At 41.7% G+C, this 21,902-nt stretch overlaps 1 protein-coding gene across 18 annotated transcripts in view; it reads right to left on the bottom strand.

Moving 5' to 3' along the window:
* Window positions 1-21,902, bottom strand: part of WDR19 (WD repeat domain 19) — a 92,350-nt gene that overhangs the window by 37,563 nt on the left and 32,885 nt on the right. For 17 of the 18 annotated variants that reach the window (XR_014812318.1, XR_014812321.1, XR_014812320.1 and 14 more), the window contains exons 15-21: window positions 20,270-20,419; window positions 13,328-13,475; window positions 13,008-13,212; window positions 9,604-9,763; window positions 9,296-9,406; window positions 6,881-6,990; window positions 3,578-3,635 (exon numbers count right to left, since the gene is read on the bottom strand). Coding sequence is in view for 3 of the 18 variants with exons in the window: in XM_021101109.2 (XP_020956768.2) it covers window positions 3,578-3,635; window positions 6,881-6,990; window positions 9,296-9,406; window positions 9,604-9,763; window positions 13,008-13,212; window positions 13,328-13,475; window positions 20,270-20,419 (942 nt within the window). In the remaining 15 variants the exon portion in view is untranslated. Of the gene's footprint in view, window positions 1-3,577; window positions 3,636-5,072; window positions 5,300-6,239; window positions 6,991-9,295; window positions 9,407-9,603; window positions 9,764-13,007; window positions 13,213-13,327; window positions 13,476-20,269; window positions 20,420-21,902 lie in introns of those variants that run through there. The other variant, XR_014812328.1, reaches the window with a different exon arrangement.

The raw sequence follows: 21,902 nt of genomic DNA, 5'->3' as shown, positions 1-21,902 counted from the left end.
TGTGGCTACAGTAGGCCGGCAGCTGTAGCTCCGATTTGACCCCTAGCCTGGGAACGTCATATGCTTCGGGTACAGCCCTAAAAAGAAAAAAACGAAAAGAAAAGAAAAATCATCTGTTGCAAAGTTATATTCTTTTTCTTTAGAAGTCTAGATCTTTTGTGCTCAAGACCAAATTTTTACTTCCCCATTGTCATAATACCTTGCGTTATCTTTGTATGGCTTCTTGGTATAAACTTTTATGTGAGAGAAAACACACTGGGTACATAGCATAAATGCTATGAATAAAATTAAGAGAAAAAGCAAATTGAAGATTACTTGCATGATGAAACATAACACCTTTATTCATTTATTTATTTTGTGACAGAGGAACTGAATTTTATATTTGATTTTAAATAACTTAAATGGCCACATATGGCTAGTGATGACTATATTCAATAATGCAATTAAAGACAAACTAAAAATTTTTTTTTTGGTCTTTTTGCCTTTTTCTTGGGCCGCTCCCACGGCATATGGAGGTTTCCAGGGTAGGGGTCTAATCGGAGTTGTAGCTGCTGGCCTACACCACAGCCACAGCAACATGGGATCCGAGCTGCGTCTTCGACCTACGCCACAGCTTACGGCAATGCCGGATCCTTAATCCACTGAGCAAGGCCAGGGATCGAACCTACAACTTCATGGTTCCTAGTCGGATTCGTTAACCACTGAGCCATGATGGGAACTCTAAGACAAACTAAAATTGATGCAGCCACATGAAGAAAACGTTAAAACCCCAAGAGATATATAAGCAAAGGATATAACCAGGCAATTCACTAAAAAACATACAATTGGCCAAAGAATAAATAAAACATGCTTGACTTCAATAAAAATCAAGCATATGCAAAATAAAATGAAATACGCTTTTTTTTTGCTGATAAAATTGGTAAAGATTGGTAGTGTTGCGAATGTGGAGGAAATGGACACTTTCATACACGACTGACAACTGGTTCAATTACTACAAGTTCTTTTGGAAAGCAAGCCAGCAATATGAAAAATTAAAAGCACACTTTTTATGACCTAGAAATTCCACCTCTAAGAATATGTCCTTCTGGAGTTCCTGTCGTGGCTCAGTGGTTAACAAATCCGACTAGGAACCATGAGGTTGTGGGTTTGATCCCTGGCCTCACTCAGCAGATTAAGGATCCAGCGTTGCCGTGAGCTGTGGTGTAGGTTGCAGACGCGGCTTGGATCCTGTATTGCTGTGGCTCTGGCATAGGCTGGTGGCTACAGCTCCGATTCAACCCCTAGCCTGGGAACCTCCATATGCTGTGAGTGTGGCCCTAGAAAAGACAAAAAAAAAAAAAAAAAAAAGAATACATCCTTCAGAAATACTGTCTTAGGTAGATACATATACTAGGCAAAATATTCACTTCACTACAGTGTTTTTTTAATAGAAATAAACCCGCAAATAATTATAATTCGATAAGTGGGTAGAGGAAAAAACATACAAACAATGAAACTTTAGAAGTTCTTAAAAAATTAAAACATTCAGATGTACTGATTTGGAAAGACCTTAGGGAAACTGTTGTAAGATTCTCAGTTGATCTTTACTGAATGAATGGAAATGAATGATTTCATGTTTAGTAAAAATCCCTATTATATACATATCTGTATGATTTGAAGAGATTCTGGATGGAATTATATAAAATCATGAAGAGTGTTGGGAGTTTCCTGGTTCACTAGTGGTTAAGGACCAGGCATTGAACTACTGTGGCACAGGTTACTGCTGTGGCTCAGGATCGAACCCTTGCCCAGGAGCTTCCACATGTCACAGGTGAGGGTTGGAGGGATAGTGAACAGTGGTTACCGATAAGGATGGATGGAGGAGAGAACGTCAGACTCCCACTTTGCCGGTTAATATACTTTGGTGATTTTTCAAATTCACTATAATGAAATTGTTATTATTTATTTATTTATTTTTTGTCTTTTTCTAGGGCCGCAGGTGTGGCATATGGAGGTTCCCAGGCTAGGAGTCGAATAGGAGCTCTAGCCACCAGTCTATGCCACAGCCACAGCAACGCGGGATCCAAGCCACGTCTGCAACCTATACCACAGCTCACGGCAACGCTGGATCCTTAATCCACTGAGAGAGGCCAGGGATCGAACCCACAACCTCATGGTTCCTAGTCAGATTTGTTAACCACTGAGCCATGATGGGAACTCTGAAATTGTTATTACTTTTATAATGAAATGCCAGGTATAAAATAGAAAATACAAAGATTTTCAATCTTGCTATCACCTAATTTAAAAACAACCATTTTTATCACAAAATATAGCCTCTTGAGCTAAAATTCTGGGATGGGAGAGTGGGCTGGAACTGGGAGTAAAGTACATGCTCACCAGGTTCATCATAAAAGACACAGCATGAGGAATGAAATGGAAATCTATACATAGAACTTCCATATGACCCCACAATCCCACTCTTGGGCATCTATCTGGACAAAACTCTACTTAAAAGAGACACGTGCACCCGCATGTTCATTGCAGCAGTATTCACAATAGCCAGGACATGGAAACAACCCAAATGTCCATCGACAGATGATTGGATTCGGAAGATGTGGTATATATGCACAATGGAATACTACTCAGCCATAAAAAAGAATGACATAATGCCATTTGCAGCAACATGGATGGAACTAGAGAATCTCATACTGAGTGAAATGAGCCAGAAAGACAAAGACAAATACCATATGATATCACTTATAACTGGAATCTAATATCCAGCACAAATGAACATCTCCTCAGAAAAGAAAATCATGGACTTGGAGAAGAGACTTGTGGCTGCCTGATGGGAGGGGGAGGGAGTGGGAGGGATCGGGAGCTTGGGCTTATCAGACACAACTTAGAATAGATTTACAAGGAGATCCTGCTGAGTAGCATTGAGAACTTTGTCTAGATACTCATGTTGCAACAGAAGAAAGGGTGGGAGAAAAAATGTAATTGTAATGTATACATGTAAGGATAACCTGACCCCCTTGCTGTACAGTGGGAAAATAAAAAAATTATATAAAAAAAATAAAGAAAACCAAATAGCAAAAAAAAAAAAAAAAAGTAGTATACTTGATTATAGTTGATTTACAATGTTGTATTAGTTTCAGGTTTCAGTACATCAAAGTGATTTAGTTATACATATACATATATCCATTCTTTTTTCAGATTTCTTTTCCCACATACATTATTAGAGAATATTGAGTAGTAAAACTTTTTAAGAGTAAAAGGAAAAGCCTTATGAAAATCATGGTTCATCTCTAAGTGGGAAGGGATAAAAATTTTATTCACAACCTTAATAAAAAGTTCATATTTAGGGTGCAATGGAAATATATCTTTTTCAGACTGATAAAAATACTGTCAACTTCAGTTTTTAAGATTTCAAAGCCTTTTAAAATGATTTAAGCATATCCTTGCAAAGTTGTTAATAAACTGAAAAGAGGCTCAACCTGCTATATGTTCAATAAATACAATGCAAATAAGATTATTTTTAAAGGAAACTAACAACAAAGCCAAAGATAGTTATGCATAGCTTATCTTTACTCAAGGTTACCTTATTATCACCTGTTATTCCTTTCTCATAATGAGCCAATGCATTTACATAATCACCCCTGAAAGAAAATCAGAGTAAATTTTAATACACATTTTAGTATCCTATTTACATATACAAGATTTAAAAGATAATCTGTCACTGAGTTGCTTAAGCACATAAAAGATGTGGTACACAACATTTATGTTCGCTTTCTTTCAAGTGCAGTGTACTTTAAAAATAATTACTAAGCTAGATTACGCTAAGACTGTGAGGTACTAACTTTGTAGTATGCTAGGCATTTGGGGGAGCTACATTAAATATTATGGGCCACTTTTGCTTGGGGCACTCAATGCCAATCACGTAACCATAAAAGCCAACGTTTTTTCCAAACAATATTAATAAGTACAGTATGTATTGACAGAGTCTGGCTAGAAATGAAGAAAAACACTGAGGATGACCGTTCTGGGGGTCCTGGTTCTTACTCTGATAAAAAGTATCATATACACATGATATAAATACTGCTACTCCCTATTCCCATGACTGATGCTAATATGCATCTGCAAAACCGGAAGACATATTTACTATCTCGATTAATTTTTATTACTTGGGATGGAATGGATCGGTGATTTGCCCAAGATCAGCTTTGAAAATGGCATTATTTGAGCTCCAGCTTATCAGCTTAGACCAGTTATTCGACCTCTTTCGTTTCCCTCAGTCTCCTTCCTCATCTGTTGGTGTACAAGGAATTTTTTGAAGGAGGAGCTGTTCTGCTGATTGAGAGCTTGGTTTTGGACAGCCCAGGGCTTCCCAGTCAGCAATGCTCCCAAATGCAAATTTCTCATACTTGGACCTAAAGTACATCAATACAGCTATGGATGACTCCTGACAGTTCCTCCTTCAGGAAGCTGCGGTTTTTCTTGGACAAGCCCAATTATGAGACGCTAAATTAAGACCTTGGCACTCTTACTCTATTTTGATGGTCTTTTAGCTCACTCACTTTATTGCTTTATTATGGGACACTCATGTAGGCCTAGCTCATTATTCTAATGCCAGACAAGAGAGCTACATACTTCCCCCAGCTGACAGACTGGCCCTGCTTTGACCTAATCAAGGTCTTGGCTGCATGAAGAAACCACCTGCTGGAACTGAGCAGGGACCCAGGGCCTTGGCATCAAAACCAGCAGCTGCTGGCTACTGGGATAGTGGATGATGACGAGACAGACCTAGTTAGTTACTATTATCATGAGGGAAAGTCTCTGGATTGGGGAGGCTGGGTGTATATTTAGATTAGGGTCCAGGGGTCAGTACAGAAATAGCAGTGAATGTTTTGGGAATGGGTGGCTTCATGGTCAAGTGTTGAGCAGAAAGGCTTAAAAAATATCAAAAACATCACAGGCTTTCAAGTGGCTCAGCCCTTCTGGCTGTAATGAGACAGTTTTTGAGAATTTGCTACAGAAGCTTTGATTCCTCTGAATGACGACACAATGGAAGCTCTCTGGATGGGCCCAGGGCTTACTTGAGGGTTTTGCTCTGACGGCATATGGGGGGTATCTCCCAGTGCAGTGAACCTTTTCTCTTCACTTTAAGACCCCATCACTCTCAGGACAGAGACGGAGGGCCAGGGTACTGAGGCCTTGTCCCGTGTATTATTCTGCACGAAGATTCCAATTTGTTCTTCTTCATTTTTTTCATTTGTCTTTTGTCTTTTTAGGGCCATACCCACGGCATATGGAGGTTCCCAGGCTAGGGGTCAAACCAGAGCTGCAGCTGCTGACCTACACCACAGCCACAGCAACACTGGAACTGACCCACATCTGTGGCCTATATCATAGCTCATGGCAACACCAGATCCTTATCCCACTGAGCAAGGCCAGGGATTGAACCCACATTCTCATGGATACTAGCCGGGTTCGTTAACTGCTGAGCCATGACGGGAACTCTCCAATTTGTCCTTTTTAACACATGGATTTACTTTGTAAGGGGCAGAAATGTAACAAATTTAAATTGTTGACGAAGAAGAAATAAAATCTCCAAAAAGTTTTTATCTGCAAAATGGAAAATTTTAAATAAGATATCCTGTTTGAAATGCAAGAGTACTTTTTGATGGAATAATTTCTACAACTATCATCTGTGTGTCAATATTCTCAATGAATCTAAAGTCTATATGAAAATAAAGTGGAATTATGTTTTTAAAAAAATCAAATGTTAGAACCATATTTCCTTTGTTCAAAGAATAATATTTTCCCACATTTTACTATTTTTGAAATTGGAATGTATCCTTTAAAGTCAAAAGAAACTGGTATTTCATTAGTAGCATTAAGCTTGGCTGAATGTGAGCTTAAAATTGGATCGTGAATGCTTCTAAAATTACACCTCCATGCAGCATTAAAATAAAAATGTATAGTCTGTCAATTAAGACTACTGACAGGACTGTCTAGCAATTAAGAGCACTAGAAAATTCTAAAAATCTCAGAATAGATTACAGCATTTCCAAAGGAAAGACTGGAGAAGCCTATTCATCGTGCATCATGAAGGGTTATTACTCAAGCACTGCATATCTTCCTGTGAAAAGCTTCTGGCCTAATTTTCAACATTAACATGAATTTTTATCCATATGCAATTCATTTTATTTATTTATTTTTTTTTTTAGGGCCACAACCACGGCGTATGGAGGTTCCCAGGCTAGAGGTCAAATCAGAGCTACAGCTGCCAGCCTACACCACAGCCACAACAACAAAGGATCTGAGGCACGTCTGTAACCTACACCACAGCTCATGACAGTGCTGGATCCTTAACCCACTGAGTGAGGCCAGGAATCAACCCGCATCCTCATGGATACTAGTCGGATTCCTTTCCACTGCGCCACAACAGGGACTCCAGTAAAATTCAATTTAAAAAAAGTGTAAAATTAAACAAAGAGAAACAAAGCCCGGTATTTTTCACTGTGCCTTGAAGTCACATTGCAAATCCTCAAAGTGTTCAAAGAGGTCAAGATCATGACCGTAGGTTAAGAAAAGCGGAGTTACCCTGATGCTATGTGTAACTGCTATTGGCTAAATGTGATTCAAAACAATATTTAGACTCTAAATATAGAAACAGCTTAGATCCAATCTTAGATTTTGATGCTGCAAATGAAAGTGGATAAATACATGGATAAGATATCATTAGTTAGAACAAAAAGCTTTTTTTGGATGTACAATTAATATGGCTTTTTCTACCTAAGAAGCAATTATTAAATCAATGGCCTTATAATGAACAGCAGTTTAGAATTGAAGATATTCAGTAATTAGATATGGACTGAAACATATAAAGACAAGGACTTACGTGAATTCAAGCTGAATAGCATATTCTTTTGATATAAACGGTATCTGGTCTGGGGCTAAACGCTTTGCCAGCTGTAGAGCACTGTCCCAGTGCTGTAAATCCCTTCTCATCTATTAGGAAGAGAAAGACGTTAATTTCAAATAGCAAATTATTTTTGCACAGTCACTCTATAGTGCTGGTTTTAATAAAAGTGATTACAGACACTTTTTGTTTAAAAAATTAAACTTGATCTTTCCAAAGACAGTAACTTACTATGGCATACATTCCCAATGTAGGTGACAGAGTCCCGAAGGGGTGAAAATTGGGTCTTGGGGAGAAAAACATCTTGACTCTTCCAGGGGTTCATGGCCCTCCCCAACTCAATCCTAAACAAAATCTTATTCTCTTCAGTAATTTTCCTCCATGGGAAAAAATTAAATTGAATTAATTCCATCAACTAAATTAAAATTATTATTTCCTCTTAGTGGGGAGAGCATTAAAAAAAGGTGGGAAAGTCTTTAGGAGTTGATAGAATTTTCTGAAAAAACCTGAACCTATATCGTGAGACAAATAAGGGCAAAATAAATAAAATGGGGTTGTGTCTTTCTCCTTGGCTCCTGAGGTCTTTTATCTGTGTCTGGTACACAATTCCACAGACTAACTCACCATTAAAGAGTAAACCATTAGTCTTTGGGGCTTCACTCCCGGATTGAGTCACCCTTTGCGAAGAATGAACACTGGTTAACGTTTTACCAGTGCTAGTTTCTGCCAGAGTCTGTTCTAAGACAGGAGCCTACTGGCTTTTCACAACCAGGCCTTTTGTAATGAGCTGTTCTTGTGTCCATTTTAGAGATCCAGACACTGAGGTAAAGAGCCTCGTTCTGTACATGAGGTCACCTTGTTTGTGTGTGTGGCAGGGCTGCCAGTCGGGCTTTGCCTCTGACCTCTTTACCCACCTAACTTGTCGGCCTTCAAAGTGAGGTTCAAGGAACGACAGGGTCCAATCACCTCTCCCGCTGTGAAGCTGTCCCCTCAAGTCCCTTACAAATCCAGCAGCATGTGGCGAGTGTCCACAGCCAGTGCAGAAGGGCTAAGGGGACCTGATTCCCCTCATGTCTCCCTCCCCCAGGGCAGCCGTGTTCCTCCTGTGTGCACCCGGCCGGCTCAGAAAACTCCAGGGCGCCCCCTCAAATGATACTGGAACATCATCTCAACTTTCTTCTTAAAATGCATTTAGTTCCCTTAAAATTTAAAAATGAAAATCTGCTATAGAACAATTTAAAAAAGAGAAACGTGAGGTGAGGAGCACACACGCTTTCCTCTAGGCAGCTGTGGAAATGCTGCCCGAGGTGGAACAAGGTGAGTGACCACGGCCACCATCGCTGGGTCTTCACAGGCCATCAGGAGCTGATTCAAGAGAGCGCATCTCATTCTGAAATCCTCACAACAACCTTGTGGGTTAGATACTGTTACCCCTCCTTTATTTATTTATTTACTTTTTAATCTTTTAAGGCCACACCCGCTGCATGTGGAGGTTCCCAGGCTAGGGGTCCAATGCGAGCTGGACGCCAGAGCCACAGTAACGCCAGATCCGAGCCCTGTCTGCGACCCACACCATAGCTCACGGCAGTGCCGGATCCTTAACCCACTGAGGGAGGTCAGGGATCGAACCTGTATCCCTTATGGATGCCAGTCAGATTCATTTCCGCTGAGCCACGACAGGAACTCCTCCTTTAAATGGGATCCAGAGCACAGAAAGATGGACTAACTCATCCGAGGCTACACCGAGTTGGGATTTGGGATTTGAACCCAGACATGCCCAATGCTGAAGTCCACGTTCTGATCTGCTACCGCACCCCACCCCTGCGCCCCGCCTCGGTGCTCCTCTTCCCTGCCTGTGCAAGGTCCTCCCCTCGGTCGGGTCCTTCTCCTGCATCCCTCACCCCAACGAAACTGGTGGTGATACACAGGCCTCTCTTCATGCACAAGAGAATTTTACGCAATAAATAAAACACAAATGCACCTCAGTTTTCCCCTTTGGAAAACAGAGAAAGTGACAGTGTTATCTCACAGGACTGCAGGGAGAGGTCAATGAATTAAAATATGTCCACCCTTAGAAAAATGCCTGGCACATGCGGGCACCCCGTAAATGGTGGCTGTTCTTACTTGTGTGTGTTTCTGTCAGTTATGGAATCTGTTCCCTTTGGACACATTCAGACTTTAAGTTATTTGGTAACGTTGCCATAACCAGGGCTCTTCAGGCTCCACAGGACGTGGAGGGAAGAAATGTCGCCAGTGAATGAATGCGCAGGGGTTCTTAAAGCGGAAGTCTGAATTTGAAAAGGAGGGAGGCACATGGTGTTTGGCGCAGAGAGATCTGAACTCCAGAAAAGGCGAGACCTCTTCGCACATCCCTCCCCGCATTTGCTGCCATACCTCCAGGGCGGCCACGGGGCAGCTGGATGCCAAGTACAGGTCCTGAGCCAGGTTGAAATCACTAGTAAACATGGCAAGATGTCCTGCCAAGAGATGACAGTCCTCTATTCCCTGCAAACAAGAGCAGTCTTAATGAGAAGACATACCACGGTTTGGTTTTTATTTAAGCACTGGGCTTAGGAGGAAGGGGCAGTGGTCCATGAGGGAACCTGTCTAGGAGGTACGTCAGATGAACTGCAGAGATTTTAAATATCTGGCTAAATACCATTTGAATGCTCATCTGATAATTCCCATACGATGCTGTTTACCTTTATCTGTTCCAAGGACATGACCATGCCAACGTTTCCGATTGTCCGATACACGCGGATGGCAAACTCTACTTCCATGTGGTATAGACAAGCTCGGGCCAACTCATTCCAGGCGGCATGATCATTCAGAATCTTGCAGACTTCCCAAGCATCAGGAAACCTAGCATATGAGTATATAAGCTTAGTCAGGGAGCTCTATTTTGCCCCCTCTTAGGCAATTTTCAGATTATGTACAATTGTAATGTTGTGCTCTAGATAAATTTTGCAAAAACATTCCTTAATTTTTAATTGTCACTTCCAGGTTATGAAAAACTACCTAAGCTTTCTTTTTTGTGCAAATGTTTTTTTCTTGAATTTCTCGTAACTACTGAAATCCACTCTGTGTAACCGCCTTACCTCATCAGCAACCAATTCTATTTACTCATTTATTTGTTGGTTTACGTCACACAGAGAAAAAAATTATTCCTGTTCTCATATAAGTCTCATAAAATTAGTACTCTATTCCACAGATTTGGAAATTTGAAACGAAGGTCAACCAATTATAGCCCGCGGGCCAAATCTAGTCAGCTGCTTGTTTCTGGAAGTAAAGCCTGAGTGGAACACAGCCACTCACCCATCCCCTCTTCACGGCTGGTCTTGCACTACAACAGCTGACCTGAGTAGCTGTGATTGACCTTAAAGCCTGAAACACCCTTTGGACCATAACATGAAAAGCTTGCTGACCTCTGGTGTAAAATGTAACCACAGGAGTTCCCCTTGTGGCACAGTGGAAAAGAATCTGACTAGGAACCCTGAGGTTGTGGGTTCGATCCCTGGCCTCGCTCAGTGGGTTAAGGACCCAGCACTGCCATGGGCTGTGGTGTGGGTCACAGACGCAGCTCGGATCCTGCACTGCTGTGGCTGTGGCTGTGGCCGGCAGCTATAGCTCTGATTCAACCTCTACCCTGGGAACCTCCATATGCCGCGGGTATGGCCCTAAAAAGCAAATAATAAAATGAAATAAAATAAAACATAACCACAAATGGAACCCCTACATTAATGACTACACTACCCTTCCCTGTCTGTTCACTGATGCAAATTTCCATCCAACACACTCACTGAGCATCATCTGGTGCCAGGAACTGGGCCTGGACCCAAGATGTAAAGTCGAAAGCAGTCACTGTCCTTTAGGTGGTTGTACTTGGGGAAGGTGGAAGAGACAGGTAAGTGAACAAATGACTATGACAGGGTATGGCAGAGGTGACAAAGGGCCTACAACATGTGAACCTTTGTGCTAAGCGCTTTGCACACATTCTCATTGGATCACCCTAACAACCCTATCCACTAGTTATTATTATTTCTCCTTTATAGGTGATCAAAGTGAGGCCTCAAAAGACCAGCCTGAGTCACGAGTGGTAAGAGGTAAGAGGCTCTAAACCACCCTGTATGCTGGATCCGGGCTCCGAGGCAACACCTCAGAAAGGTCCAACCCACAGTGCCAGTGGCCGGGCTCGGGGAAGCCTTCCTGCAGCAGGAGAGGGCTCTGCTGCTGGCAGAGGGTGAGGCATTATCCCCACGAACAGAGACAGGGAGGGGCAGTCCAGGACCAGAACACGGCATGTGCCAAGGTAGGAGATCATGAAACATACTGAGTTCCAGCAGCTGGTGAACAGAGAGGAGTGGAGGGGCGGCCGAGGCTGCTATTAAATCAAGTGAGCAGTGTGCCATGCGGGTCCCCAAAGAAGTAGGGGTTTCTTCCTAAAGGCAATGGGTAGTCACTGAAAGATCTTTGGCAGGGAAATAAGTGGATCAGACTCACATTTTTGAAAGTGTGTGGAGAATAGGTTAGCTTGTCATGGGTCTCCCAGTGGAGAGCAGTCAGGAAGGGGTTCTGTCATACGTGGCTCCACGCGAGGGCCTGAGTCAAGGAGTATCAGAGCGGAAAAGGATCTGGGGTGTGAGTGTGCAGGTGTGTGTGTAGGTGCAGAGTATGTGTATGTGCAGGTGCGTGTATGTATGTGTGTGGATGCCGGTGTGTGTGTAGGTGTAGTGTATGTATGTGTCGGGGTAGGTGTGTGTGGGTGTAGGTATAGGTGTGCATGTTTGGGCATGTGCACCATGTGATTAAGGGAGGGGAGAAGAGGAGGCTGGGGCAGATTTTTTTTTTTGTGTGTGTGTGTGTGTGTCTTTTTGCCTTTTCTAGGGCCACTCCTGCGGCAAATGAAGGTTCCCAGGCTAGGGGTCGAATCAGAGCTGTAGCTGCCGGCCTACACCACAGACGGCCACAGCAACTCTGGATCTGAGCCACGTCTGGGACCTACACCACAGCTCAGGGCAACGCTGGCTCCTTGACCCACTGAGTGGGGCCAGGAATTGAACCAGCATCCTCTTGGATACTAGTTGGGTTCACTACTGCTGAGCCACAACGGGAACTCTGATAAGTTGTTTTAATCAGGGCAAGTTTGAGCAACTCATGGACTTGCAACTGCATGTGACTGGGAGGCAGTGGGAAATACAGGTTTAAGTCAAGGACACACATTTTGGGCTCAGCCTCGTATAGATGGCATTGAGGCCCTCTTTAGGGAGATTCACTCAGGAAGAATAACTAGAGTGAGAAGAAAGGGGTTCAAGGTACCGTGAAGAAGAGCAACATTTAAGAGAGGATGGTCAGAAGAATTAGAACCACAAAGGAATTCACAGCGGCCCTCAGAGGTAAGAGGAAAAAGCAGGAAAAGGAAGGCTCAAGTAAAGCAAAATCGAAATTTCTTAGGATGAAATTAAGACAGTTTTGAAATAATTGGGTGTATTCGAGTTTCACAATAACTGTGCTATTTGGGTGATGAGAAACCTCTTTGTTCTGAAGGACTTTTCTTGGAATAAAGCATCTATGACACAAAAGGACTTCCTTCAGAATTTACATACATTCTCATATTCATCATCTTATCTGAGCCTCCCAAGAATCCTATGAAGTAAATGAGGTAAGTACTATTACTTCCATCTATTCTAATAGGATTTGACCTTTAAAAAATCATCAAAGCAAATGAGAAGCCCCATGAGAATTTTTTTTTTTTTTTTTTTTTTTTTTTTTTGCCATTTGAAGCAACAGGAGTGGACTTGGGAGGGTATTATGCTAAGTGAAATAAGTCAGAAAAAGCAAATACTATATGATATTATGTGGACTCTAAAAAAAATGCAACAAACTGGTGAATAAAACAAAAAAGAAGCAGGCTCCCCGGGAATGAACTGATGGTTACCAGGGGGGAGGGCAAAATAGAGGCAGGAGGAAAAAAAGGGTCATTATCGGGATTAGATGAAATCATGTTTGTGAACCTCTTGAAAACTGTAAAGCACTACAGAATTTAAAGCATCTTTCACTCAATTAAAAAAATTTAAAAACAACAAGACCCCCTCCCCAAACTCCCTACCTTTTTAGCATTAAAGTCTGTGTCAGCATCTGCCTCCGTTCATTAGGCCCCACGTCTTTTAAACTTTCGAGGAAGCTGTGGGTGCTAAGGTAGATGTTGTTGATTTTTCCACTCTGGGTCTGGCAGGTCAGCTCTCCGTTATATAACAGCAAAGGTTTGTGAGAGAAGGGAACTTTGGTGCCGCCAGCCAATATGACCTTGGATCCTATATGACAAAGCAGACGTCTTACAGCTGAAAGCTAGTAGCTCAACACACATTTATCCGAAAGGAATGTTTTCATGTCATTTCTCAACAAACGTACAAAAAAGTGATTAAGTACCTTGTATAGTGTCCTTGTGAAAGACATAAGTGTACACCTTATCGTCATCATAGGCAATAAACACACCTTTATCCACTGGCCAGTTTTCCCAAAGAACACCTTTAATGGTTGGTGGAAAATCTGGAATCTCATAGGTAGCATCCTTAACCTACAAAAATAAGGATTTTACAGATTTGCCCCGAGTCTATACGTAAACCATCATTGTTTGCCTTGGTAGGAAGGAGCTGGCCAAGCTGACCAACTTTCAACTCAGCGACACCCCAAGAGAAAGGAGGGAAGGTTGCTTTTGCCATTCCTATACTAGGTCTGGCTTGAAAAAAAATATACAGTTATATGGAAAACCAAGGGTGTTAGCTAAAGTGTGGTGACTCTGCAGGAAAAAAATGGATACAAAATTTCAGGTTAAGAAACAAAGTTGCAGTGGCTCAGGATGGCAGAAATTTTACTATAAACACACTTGTGGTTAGAAAAGTTGCAACCATCCTGTCTGGGTACAGAAATGCTCCAACTAGAGAAGAAACCGAGTAATTCATACACGATTTGAAATTTAAATAAATTCCACTGTGTATGTTTCATTTCAAAGACTTCTCTACAATGCATTCCAATAAACATAAACTGAGGTACTGTTACAGTAACATAAGCTACTAAAAAAAAATAATCCCACATATTCCTGTGAACTCAGGCAGATAGACTTATTTATGCCCTGAATGTGGAGCCAAGAAATACCTGCCTCCTCCCTCATCTATCTTCCTCTCAAAACGAGAATGAAATATAAAATTCCTACAAATAATTACTATTATAGAACTGTGCTTTTCAATACAGCAGTAGCCATTATTTAACATCCATTACTGGGAGTTCCTGTCGTGGCTCAGCAGAAACAAATCTGACTAGCATCCATGAGGAAGCAGGTTCGATCCCTGGCCTTGCTCATTGGGTTAAGGATCTGGCATTGCTGTGAGCTACCATGTAGGCTGCAGATGCGGCTTGGATCTGGCGTTGCTGTGGCTATGGTGTAGGCCGGCAGCTACAGCTCTGATGTGACCTTTAGTCTGGGAACTTCCACAGGCTGCAGGTGTCACCCTAAAAATACCCCCCCCCCAAAATCCATTACTTAATAACATGTGGCTATTGAGCCTGAAATGTGTCTCATCCAAACAGAGATGTGGGTGAGTGTAAACTACCTCCCAGATCTCAAGTATGAAAAAAGAGTGAAAAACATCTTGCAGGGGAGTTCCCATCGTGGCTCAGTGGTTAATGAATCTGACTAGGAACCATGAGGTTTCGGGTTCGATCCCTGGCCTTGCTCCGTAGGTTAAGGATCTGGTGTTGCCATGCGCTGTGGTGTAGGTTGCAGATGTGGCTTGGATCCCATGTTGCTGTGGCTCTGGCGTAGGCCAGCAGGGACGGCTCCGATAGACGCCTAGCCTGGGAACCTCCATATGCTGAGGGAGCGGCCCTAGAAAAGGCAAAAAGACAAAAATCTCGCAGTCATAATTTTTATGTTGATTATATCCTGAAATTATAATGTTGGGGTAAATTAAAATATTATTAGAATAATTTCGCCTCTTTCATCTTCTTGTAGAAAGTGTGGTTAGTTGGGAGTTTCCTTGCATTGTAGCAAGTTAAGGATCTGGCATTGTCATTGCAGTAGCTTAGGGTACTGCTGTGGAATGGGTTCAAGCCCTGGTCCAGGAACTTTCCCACGCTGCAGGGCATGGCCAAAAAATAAAAATAAAAAACAATCTTGATTTTAAAAATGTGCCTAGTAGAAAATTTAAAGTTACATATAAGGTTCAGATTATATTTCTATTAGACAGTGCTGCATACCAGGTATTGCACTTATATTGTAATTATACTTATTGCATTTTTTTGTAAATGCTGTAAATTGTATTTATTTAATATACATAATTATCTTTAGGTATGTAAGTATATATATAATATATATTTAATTTGAATCCCTTACTCTATGACAGATACCATTATGCCCCTTTTGCAGATGAAGAATAATGAAGAGCTAATATGCTGAAGCGTAAGGATTTAACCCAGGCAGTCTGGCTCCACTGTCTATGCGTCTAAGTGCTGTCAAGATGACCCTCAGTTTGGGAGGATGAACACGCCGGTGCCAGAGGACTGATGGCAGAAACTTTTTCAACGGGGTAACCATTTGTTAGGTTCTTTTTGGGTGGGAGGTGCTGTACTGAAAGCTGTAAGGGCATGATCTCATTTAATTCTTACACCACCTACTAAGTAGTTACTAGAACTGTGTTCATTTTATAGCTGGGGAAACTAGGAATCCAATCAAAGTGAGAGCCCTGGAGGAAGCCGGCCCAGGCTCACACCACTGATGTCACGTGCCGGCTGCATGACCTTAGACAAGTTACTTATCTTTTCTATGCCCTAATTTCTCCACCTATAAAAATGGCAAGATGTTGAGGTCTGCTGTAAGGATTAAAAGAGATCCCTGACATATGTAAAATATACTCAGCCCAGAAATATTGGTTGCCAGTATTACTAATTTTAAATCCAGATTTATCTGCCTGTCCATGCACTAAACTACTGCCTCTGGTTATGAACTTCCTACCTTATATCACAAGTCATTCTTTGTGAGCATAATGGGGTACAAGGGTTTTTTTGGGTTTTTTTTTTTTGCCTCACCCCACGGCATGCGGATGTTTCTGGTCCAGGAATTAAACCCGTGCTCCAGAAGCAACCTGAGCCGTTGTAGTGACAATGCTGGATCCTTAACCTACAGAGCCACAAGGGAACGCTGCAAACGTACATGTGTTTTATTAAGGCACATGTACAAAAAATAGTCATCTCTCTTAATCCAATTAATGGACAGGCGGAGTCATCTCCCTGTTATCCACACAATGAGGAAAAAGAGGTTGAATGAACATGTGCATGAAGGGAAACTGAGAATTTTAAAGAGGGACAGTTGTAGTTTGAATTATTATATACTTTTGTATGCGTACATCACAGAACAATGTTCCTCTCAAATGCTTTGAAGATGGCTGGAAAAGGGAGCTGCAACAGTAGCACACCAGGACAGGGTGAGTATTAAAATCAAGTAAACCCCACAGCACCCTGGCTGAGAGTCCAAGGACCTTAGCACAGCCTCCTCTTAGGTCCGAGGCTGTGGGGGAGTCTCTGCACCACAAGCCCTCCTTTCCCTTCCCTGCCAGGCTGGCCTTCCTCGTAGGAAGGACTGGGGGTTATTTAAAAGCAGGACTTACTGCAGTTCCCATCGTGGCTCAGCGGAAATGAAGCTAGAATCCATGAGGACGCAGGTTCGATCCCTGGCCTCGCTCGGTGGGTTAAAGATCCGGCGTGGCCGTGAGTGTGGTGTAGGTCACAAATGCACCACACTGTGTTGCTGTGGCTGTGGTGTAGGCCGGCAGCTGCAGCTCCAATTAGACCCCTAGCCTGGGAATCTCCATATGACACGGGTGTGGCCCTAAAAAGAAAAATATATATATATATATAAATAAAAGCAGGACTTACTCCTGAGGGCACCACACACCCCTCAGATTCTTGCCCAACAATCTAAAATTCTAACTGACCAATGAAATGCTAGTTTTGCAAGAAGGGCACACTGGCCCCCATGTTGACTCAGGGAAAGCCTGTGCTCTCGTGGAGTCATTCTTTTGTGTGGATTTTGTTTTACTAGAGTTTTCCTTTTCAGCTTAATTGGGTTGCAGGTTAGAGCTGGGAAAGGGATTGGGGATGAGCAGCAATACGTAGAAAATTCTGGAACGTGAGGGTTTTAAGTTGTGGTCAAGAGGTAAAGAGAGCAGAGGTTTAACTAACCCCTCAGCTACCCCCTGTCAGATACCATGCTTAGAAAAATCAGCGCACTGAAACCTCATCCCATCCTCGGGAGGGATGTCATGCCACCCTCTTGGACGGAAATTATCAAGGGAGGAGAACGGTAAAAGGAGAAAGAAAAAGGCATCAACCTGCTCAGGGCAGGTCTCACCCCTGGCCCTTGCCTGAACCGCCAGAGCCCATTTCTGACTCGCACTCCTGTCAGACGCCCGGTGTGCCCTGCTACCCTCTGGGCGCCCTGTCTGTGCGGCAGATTCCACGCAGGGAGGCCAGGCAGCTCAGCTTCCTTATAGCCTTTACAGGAAGGAAATCTCTATGAGATTGAGTTTCCTTATTAAGTAGCAGGAACCCAAGGTTATCTTTAAATTGATGTCATTTTTTCTCATTTGGTTTTGTGACTGAGAAATGGGTTAAGAACTAGCATATTGGGAATTTTGCATAAATAATCCAGGCACGCCTGTGGGAGACCTGTTATATTTGTCAAAGAAAGAAAAAGAAAGGAAAGGAAAAGAAATGAAGGAAAGAGAAAGAAAGAAAGAAAGAGGAAGAGAAAGAGAGAAAGAGAGAAAGAGAGAAAGAAAGAAAGGAAGGAAGGAAGGAAAGAAGGAAAGAAGGAAGAGAGGGAGGGAGGGAGGGAGTGGAAGGAGAGGAAGAGAAACAGAAGGAAGGAGGCCTTACTATCTGGGAGCCTGTATCCTGAGAGGAGGCTGTCCTGGCTGAGCTGTGTCTTCACTGGGGTGAAGCTCGCCTGGGGACCACGTGTTAAGGGCTGGTCCAAGGGCACGTGCGGGCTATGGGAACTCTGATCAAGAACATACTCAATCTGTAAGATCAGTAAGTGGCTATCAAAAAGAAATGAAAAACGGAGTTCTCTGGTGGCCCAGCAGGCTAAGGATCCCTGGCCCGGGAATTTCTGCACGCTACGGGTGCAACCAACCAACCAAATAACAACAACAACAACAACAACAACAAAAAAAAAAAAAAAAAAAAAAAAAAAAGGAGAAGGAAAAATCCAAGTGCAATAAATAACGTAAAAACACATTGCCTTTCTCTAATCCATTTTCAAAAAAGAATGTTTAAAAATAAGAGTAACTGTTTCTCTCCCAGACTTCAAGAAATACTACAAAGCCACAGTCATCAAAACAGTGTGGTACTGGTATCAAAACAGACAGACAGACCAATGGAACAGAATAGAGAATCCGGAAATAAACCCTGACACCTATGGTCAATTAATCTTTGACAAGGGAGGCAAGAACATAAAATGGGAAAAGGAAAGTCTATTCAGCAAGCATTGCTGGGAAACCTGGACAGCTGCATGCAAAGCAATGAAACTAGAACACACCCTCACACCATGCACAAAAATAAACTCCAAATGGCTGAAAGACTTAAATAGAAGACAGGACACCATCAAACTCCTAGAAGAAAACATAGGCAAAACACTCTCTGACATCAACATCATGAATATTTTCTCAGGGCAGTCTCCCAAAGCAATAGAAATTAGAGCAAAAATAAACCCATGGGACCTCTTCAAACTGAAAAGCTTTTGCACAGCAAAGGAAACCAAAAAGAAAACAAAAAGACAACTTACAGAATGGGAGAAAATGGTTTCAAATGATGCAACTGACAAGGGCTTAATCTCTAGAATATATAAGCAACTTATACAACCCAACAGCAAAAAAACCAATCAATCAATGGAAAAATGGGCAAAAGACCTGAATAGACATTTCTCCAAAGAAGATATACAGATGGCCAACAAACACATGAAAAAATGCTCAACATCGCTGATTATAAGAGAAATGCAAATCAAAACTACCATGAGATACCACCTCACACCAGTCAGAATGGCCATCATTAATAAATCCACAAATAACAAGTGCTGGAGGGGCTGTGGAGGAAAGGGAACCCTCCTGCACTGTTGGTGGGAATGTAAACTGGTACAGCCACTATGGAGAACAGTTTGGAGATACCTTAGAAATCTATACATAGAACTTCCATATGACCCCGCAATCCCACTCTTGGGCATCTATCTGGACAAAGCTCTACTTAAAAGAGACACATGCACCCGCATGTTCATTGCAGCACTATTCACAATAGTCAGGACATGGAAACAACCCAAATGTCCATCGACAGATGACTGGATTCGGAAGATGTGGTATATATGCACAATGGAATACTACTCAGCCATAAAAAAGAATGACATAATGCCATTTGCAGCAACATGGATGGAACTAGAGAATCTCATACTGAGTGAAATGAGCCAGAAAGACAAAGACAAATACCATATGATATCACTTATAACTGGAATCTAATATCCAGCACAAATGACCATCTCCTCAGAAAAGAAAATCATGGACTTGGAGAAGAGACTTGTGGTTGCCTGATGGGAGGGGGAGGGAGTGGGAGGGATCGGGAGCTTGGGCTTATCAGACACAACCTAGAATAGATTTACAAGGAGATCCTGCTGAATAGCATTGAGAACTTTGTCTAGGTACCCATGTTGCAACAGAAGAAAGGGTGGGGGAAAAAACTGTAACTGCAATGTATACATCTAAGGATAACCTGACCCCCTTGCTGTACAGTGGGAAAATAAAAAAAAAAAAAAGACAAATAAATAAATAAATAAATGGGAAAAAAAATAAGAGTAACTGTTTCAAAAAATGGGTCCTTCTGTTTTTAATCATCTAATACATAAGTCCCTTTGCTGTGTGTTCAGGATTTTAAGGGAGGAGGAAAATCACCTGAGTGGAGCAGAAAGGATAGGACACCGTCCCTGCCCTCTGAAACTTCTTAGGTTTCTGGAGAGAAAACTTGTATCTGAAGATACACTGCAATACCGTGTAGTAAATAGGTCCAAAGTGGTGCAAAATACGACTGTTTTTTCCCCCTAAAAATCCCTCTGGGGCTGACACTACGAAAAATTTCAGAACAATGGAAAAAGTTTTCCTGATGTAAACAGTCAAGAAAATGGATCAGAGACATGATAAAACATGACAGCAAAGTACTATAACCCTGGGCACTGTTGAAGAGAAGATGGTTTTCTATGTGAAACATGTTTTAAAAACACGTCATAGGTTGCAGTTTTAAAGAACAAGCATCTGAAAATTTCTCTAGACTTACAGGACAGTAGACAAATCCCTCACTTTTTTCATCAATGAAGACTAATCTGGTCCCATTTGGGTCAGGAAAAATCTTTTTCACACCGACAGGGTGTCGATAATCATTCACGAATTGCCAGTCCTCAATGTAGAAATACTGAATGACACCAGTCTAAAAACAGAAAAAAATCCAGTTATAGAAAAAAAGGCTGTCAAGAAAACAATGACTTTCAGCATTCATGTTAAACATACTTTCACATCTGAAGAGAAAAAAATGTCGTATTTCTGATGAAGGAAAAGTCTAAGAATAACATTTACTCTGTGAGCAACACACAGACCCAAGGAAATAATTAGAATGTAATCTTCTTAGAGATATTAAAGCTTAATTGAGTTTCAGATTTTTCCACGTGCAGGAAATAACCTTATTGTTTAAGAGTGACTTTCAAATCATGTTAAGTATTTTTTGTTGTTAATAAATTAGAAAATTAAGTTTAAAACAAAACCAAAAGCCATCGGATACAATCAATTGCATTTCTACATATTAGCAAAGAACATGAATGCACCACGTTTTTATAGTATCATTTACAGTCCCTCAAAAAATGAAATACTTAGGTGTAAATTTAACAAAATAGGACTTGTACGCTGAAAACTAAACACTGATGAAAGAATCAAAGAAGATTTAAATAAATGGAGAGGTGTAATGTTTTCATGGATTGGTCATAGTAACATGTTAATTCTTCCCAACCGATACACAGGTTGAATATAATTCCAATAAAATCTCAACAAGATGTTTTTGTAGATATAGACAAGGTTATTCTAAAATTTATACGGAATGGCAGAGGAACTACAACAGCTAAATCAGTTTTGGGAAAAAAAGAATAAAACGGGAAAATGAGTCTATTTAATTTCAAGACTTTTTTTTTTTTTTTAATAGCTATAGCAATCAAGATTATGTAGTACTGGTGGAGGGAGAGAAACATAGCTCACTGGAGTAGACTGGAAAAGTCAGATTATTTGTTACCAGGGCTTAAGGGTACAGTGGGGGCAGGAGGGAACACAGCAACATGAAGGATCCCTGTGGTGACGGAATTGTTTTGTATCTTGACTATTAATGTCAATATCCTGGTTGATATGTAATGTAATGTAATGTAACCACTGAGGGAAACTAGGAAAGGGGTTTATAGGATCTCTCTGTATTGTTTCTTACAACTGCATGTGAATCTACAATGATCTCAAAAAGTTTACTTAAAATAAAAACACATAAGATGTTGGGCTTCTACTCAGGCCAAGATGGAATATCAGACGGGATTTAAATTTCCCACCCCAAATGACTACAAATAACAGACAAAAGTACATGAAAAAAAAAAAAAACACCTATTTTCAAGATACTGGGAGAAGACATCAAAGGACAATAATCTCTGAGAGACAGGAAACAAGTGAGCGAGGTCCTATGACTGCTCCAGTTACTGCCTAGAGAGTTTTCAAGCCAGGGCAAAGGAAGAGAAAATACAGGGGAAGCATGACTCCCTGAGTTGAAGAGGCAGCGCTGAGAATCCAGCAGGGGCAGCAAGGAGGAGCTAGACTTTGGAGGGTACAGTACCGGAGAGAAAATGCTGCCCTGAGAGAGGACCTTGGAGATCTTCAGAGGATCTGCC

The sequence above is a fragment of the Sus scrofa genome, chromosome 8 (genome assembly GCF_054392235.1).
Source record: "Sus scrofa isolate SSC_HxYL_T2T_F1_AM1 chromosome 8, Sscrofa_HxYL_maternal_Yorkshire_Landrace_v2.0, whole genome shotgun sequence".
In the NCBI taxonomy this organism is placed as follows: Eukaryota; Metazoa; Chordata; class Mammalia; order Artiodactyla; family Suidae; genus Sus; species Sus scrofa.
This window is presented reverse-complemented; position numbering and strand designations above follow the sequence as displayed.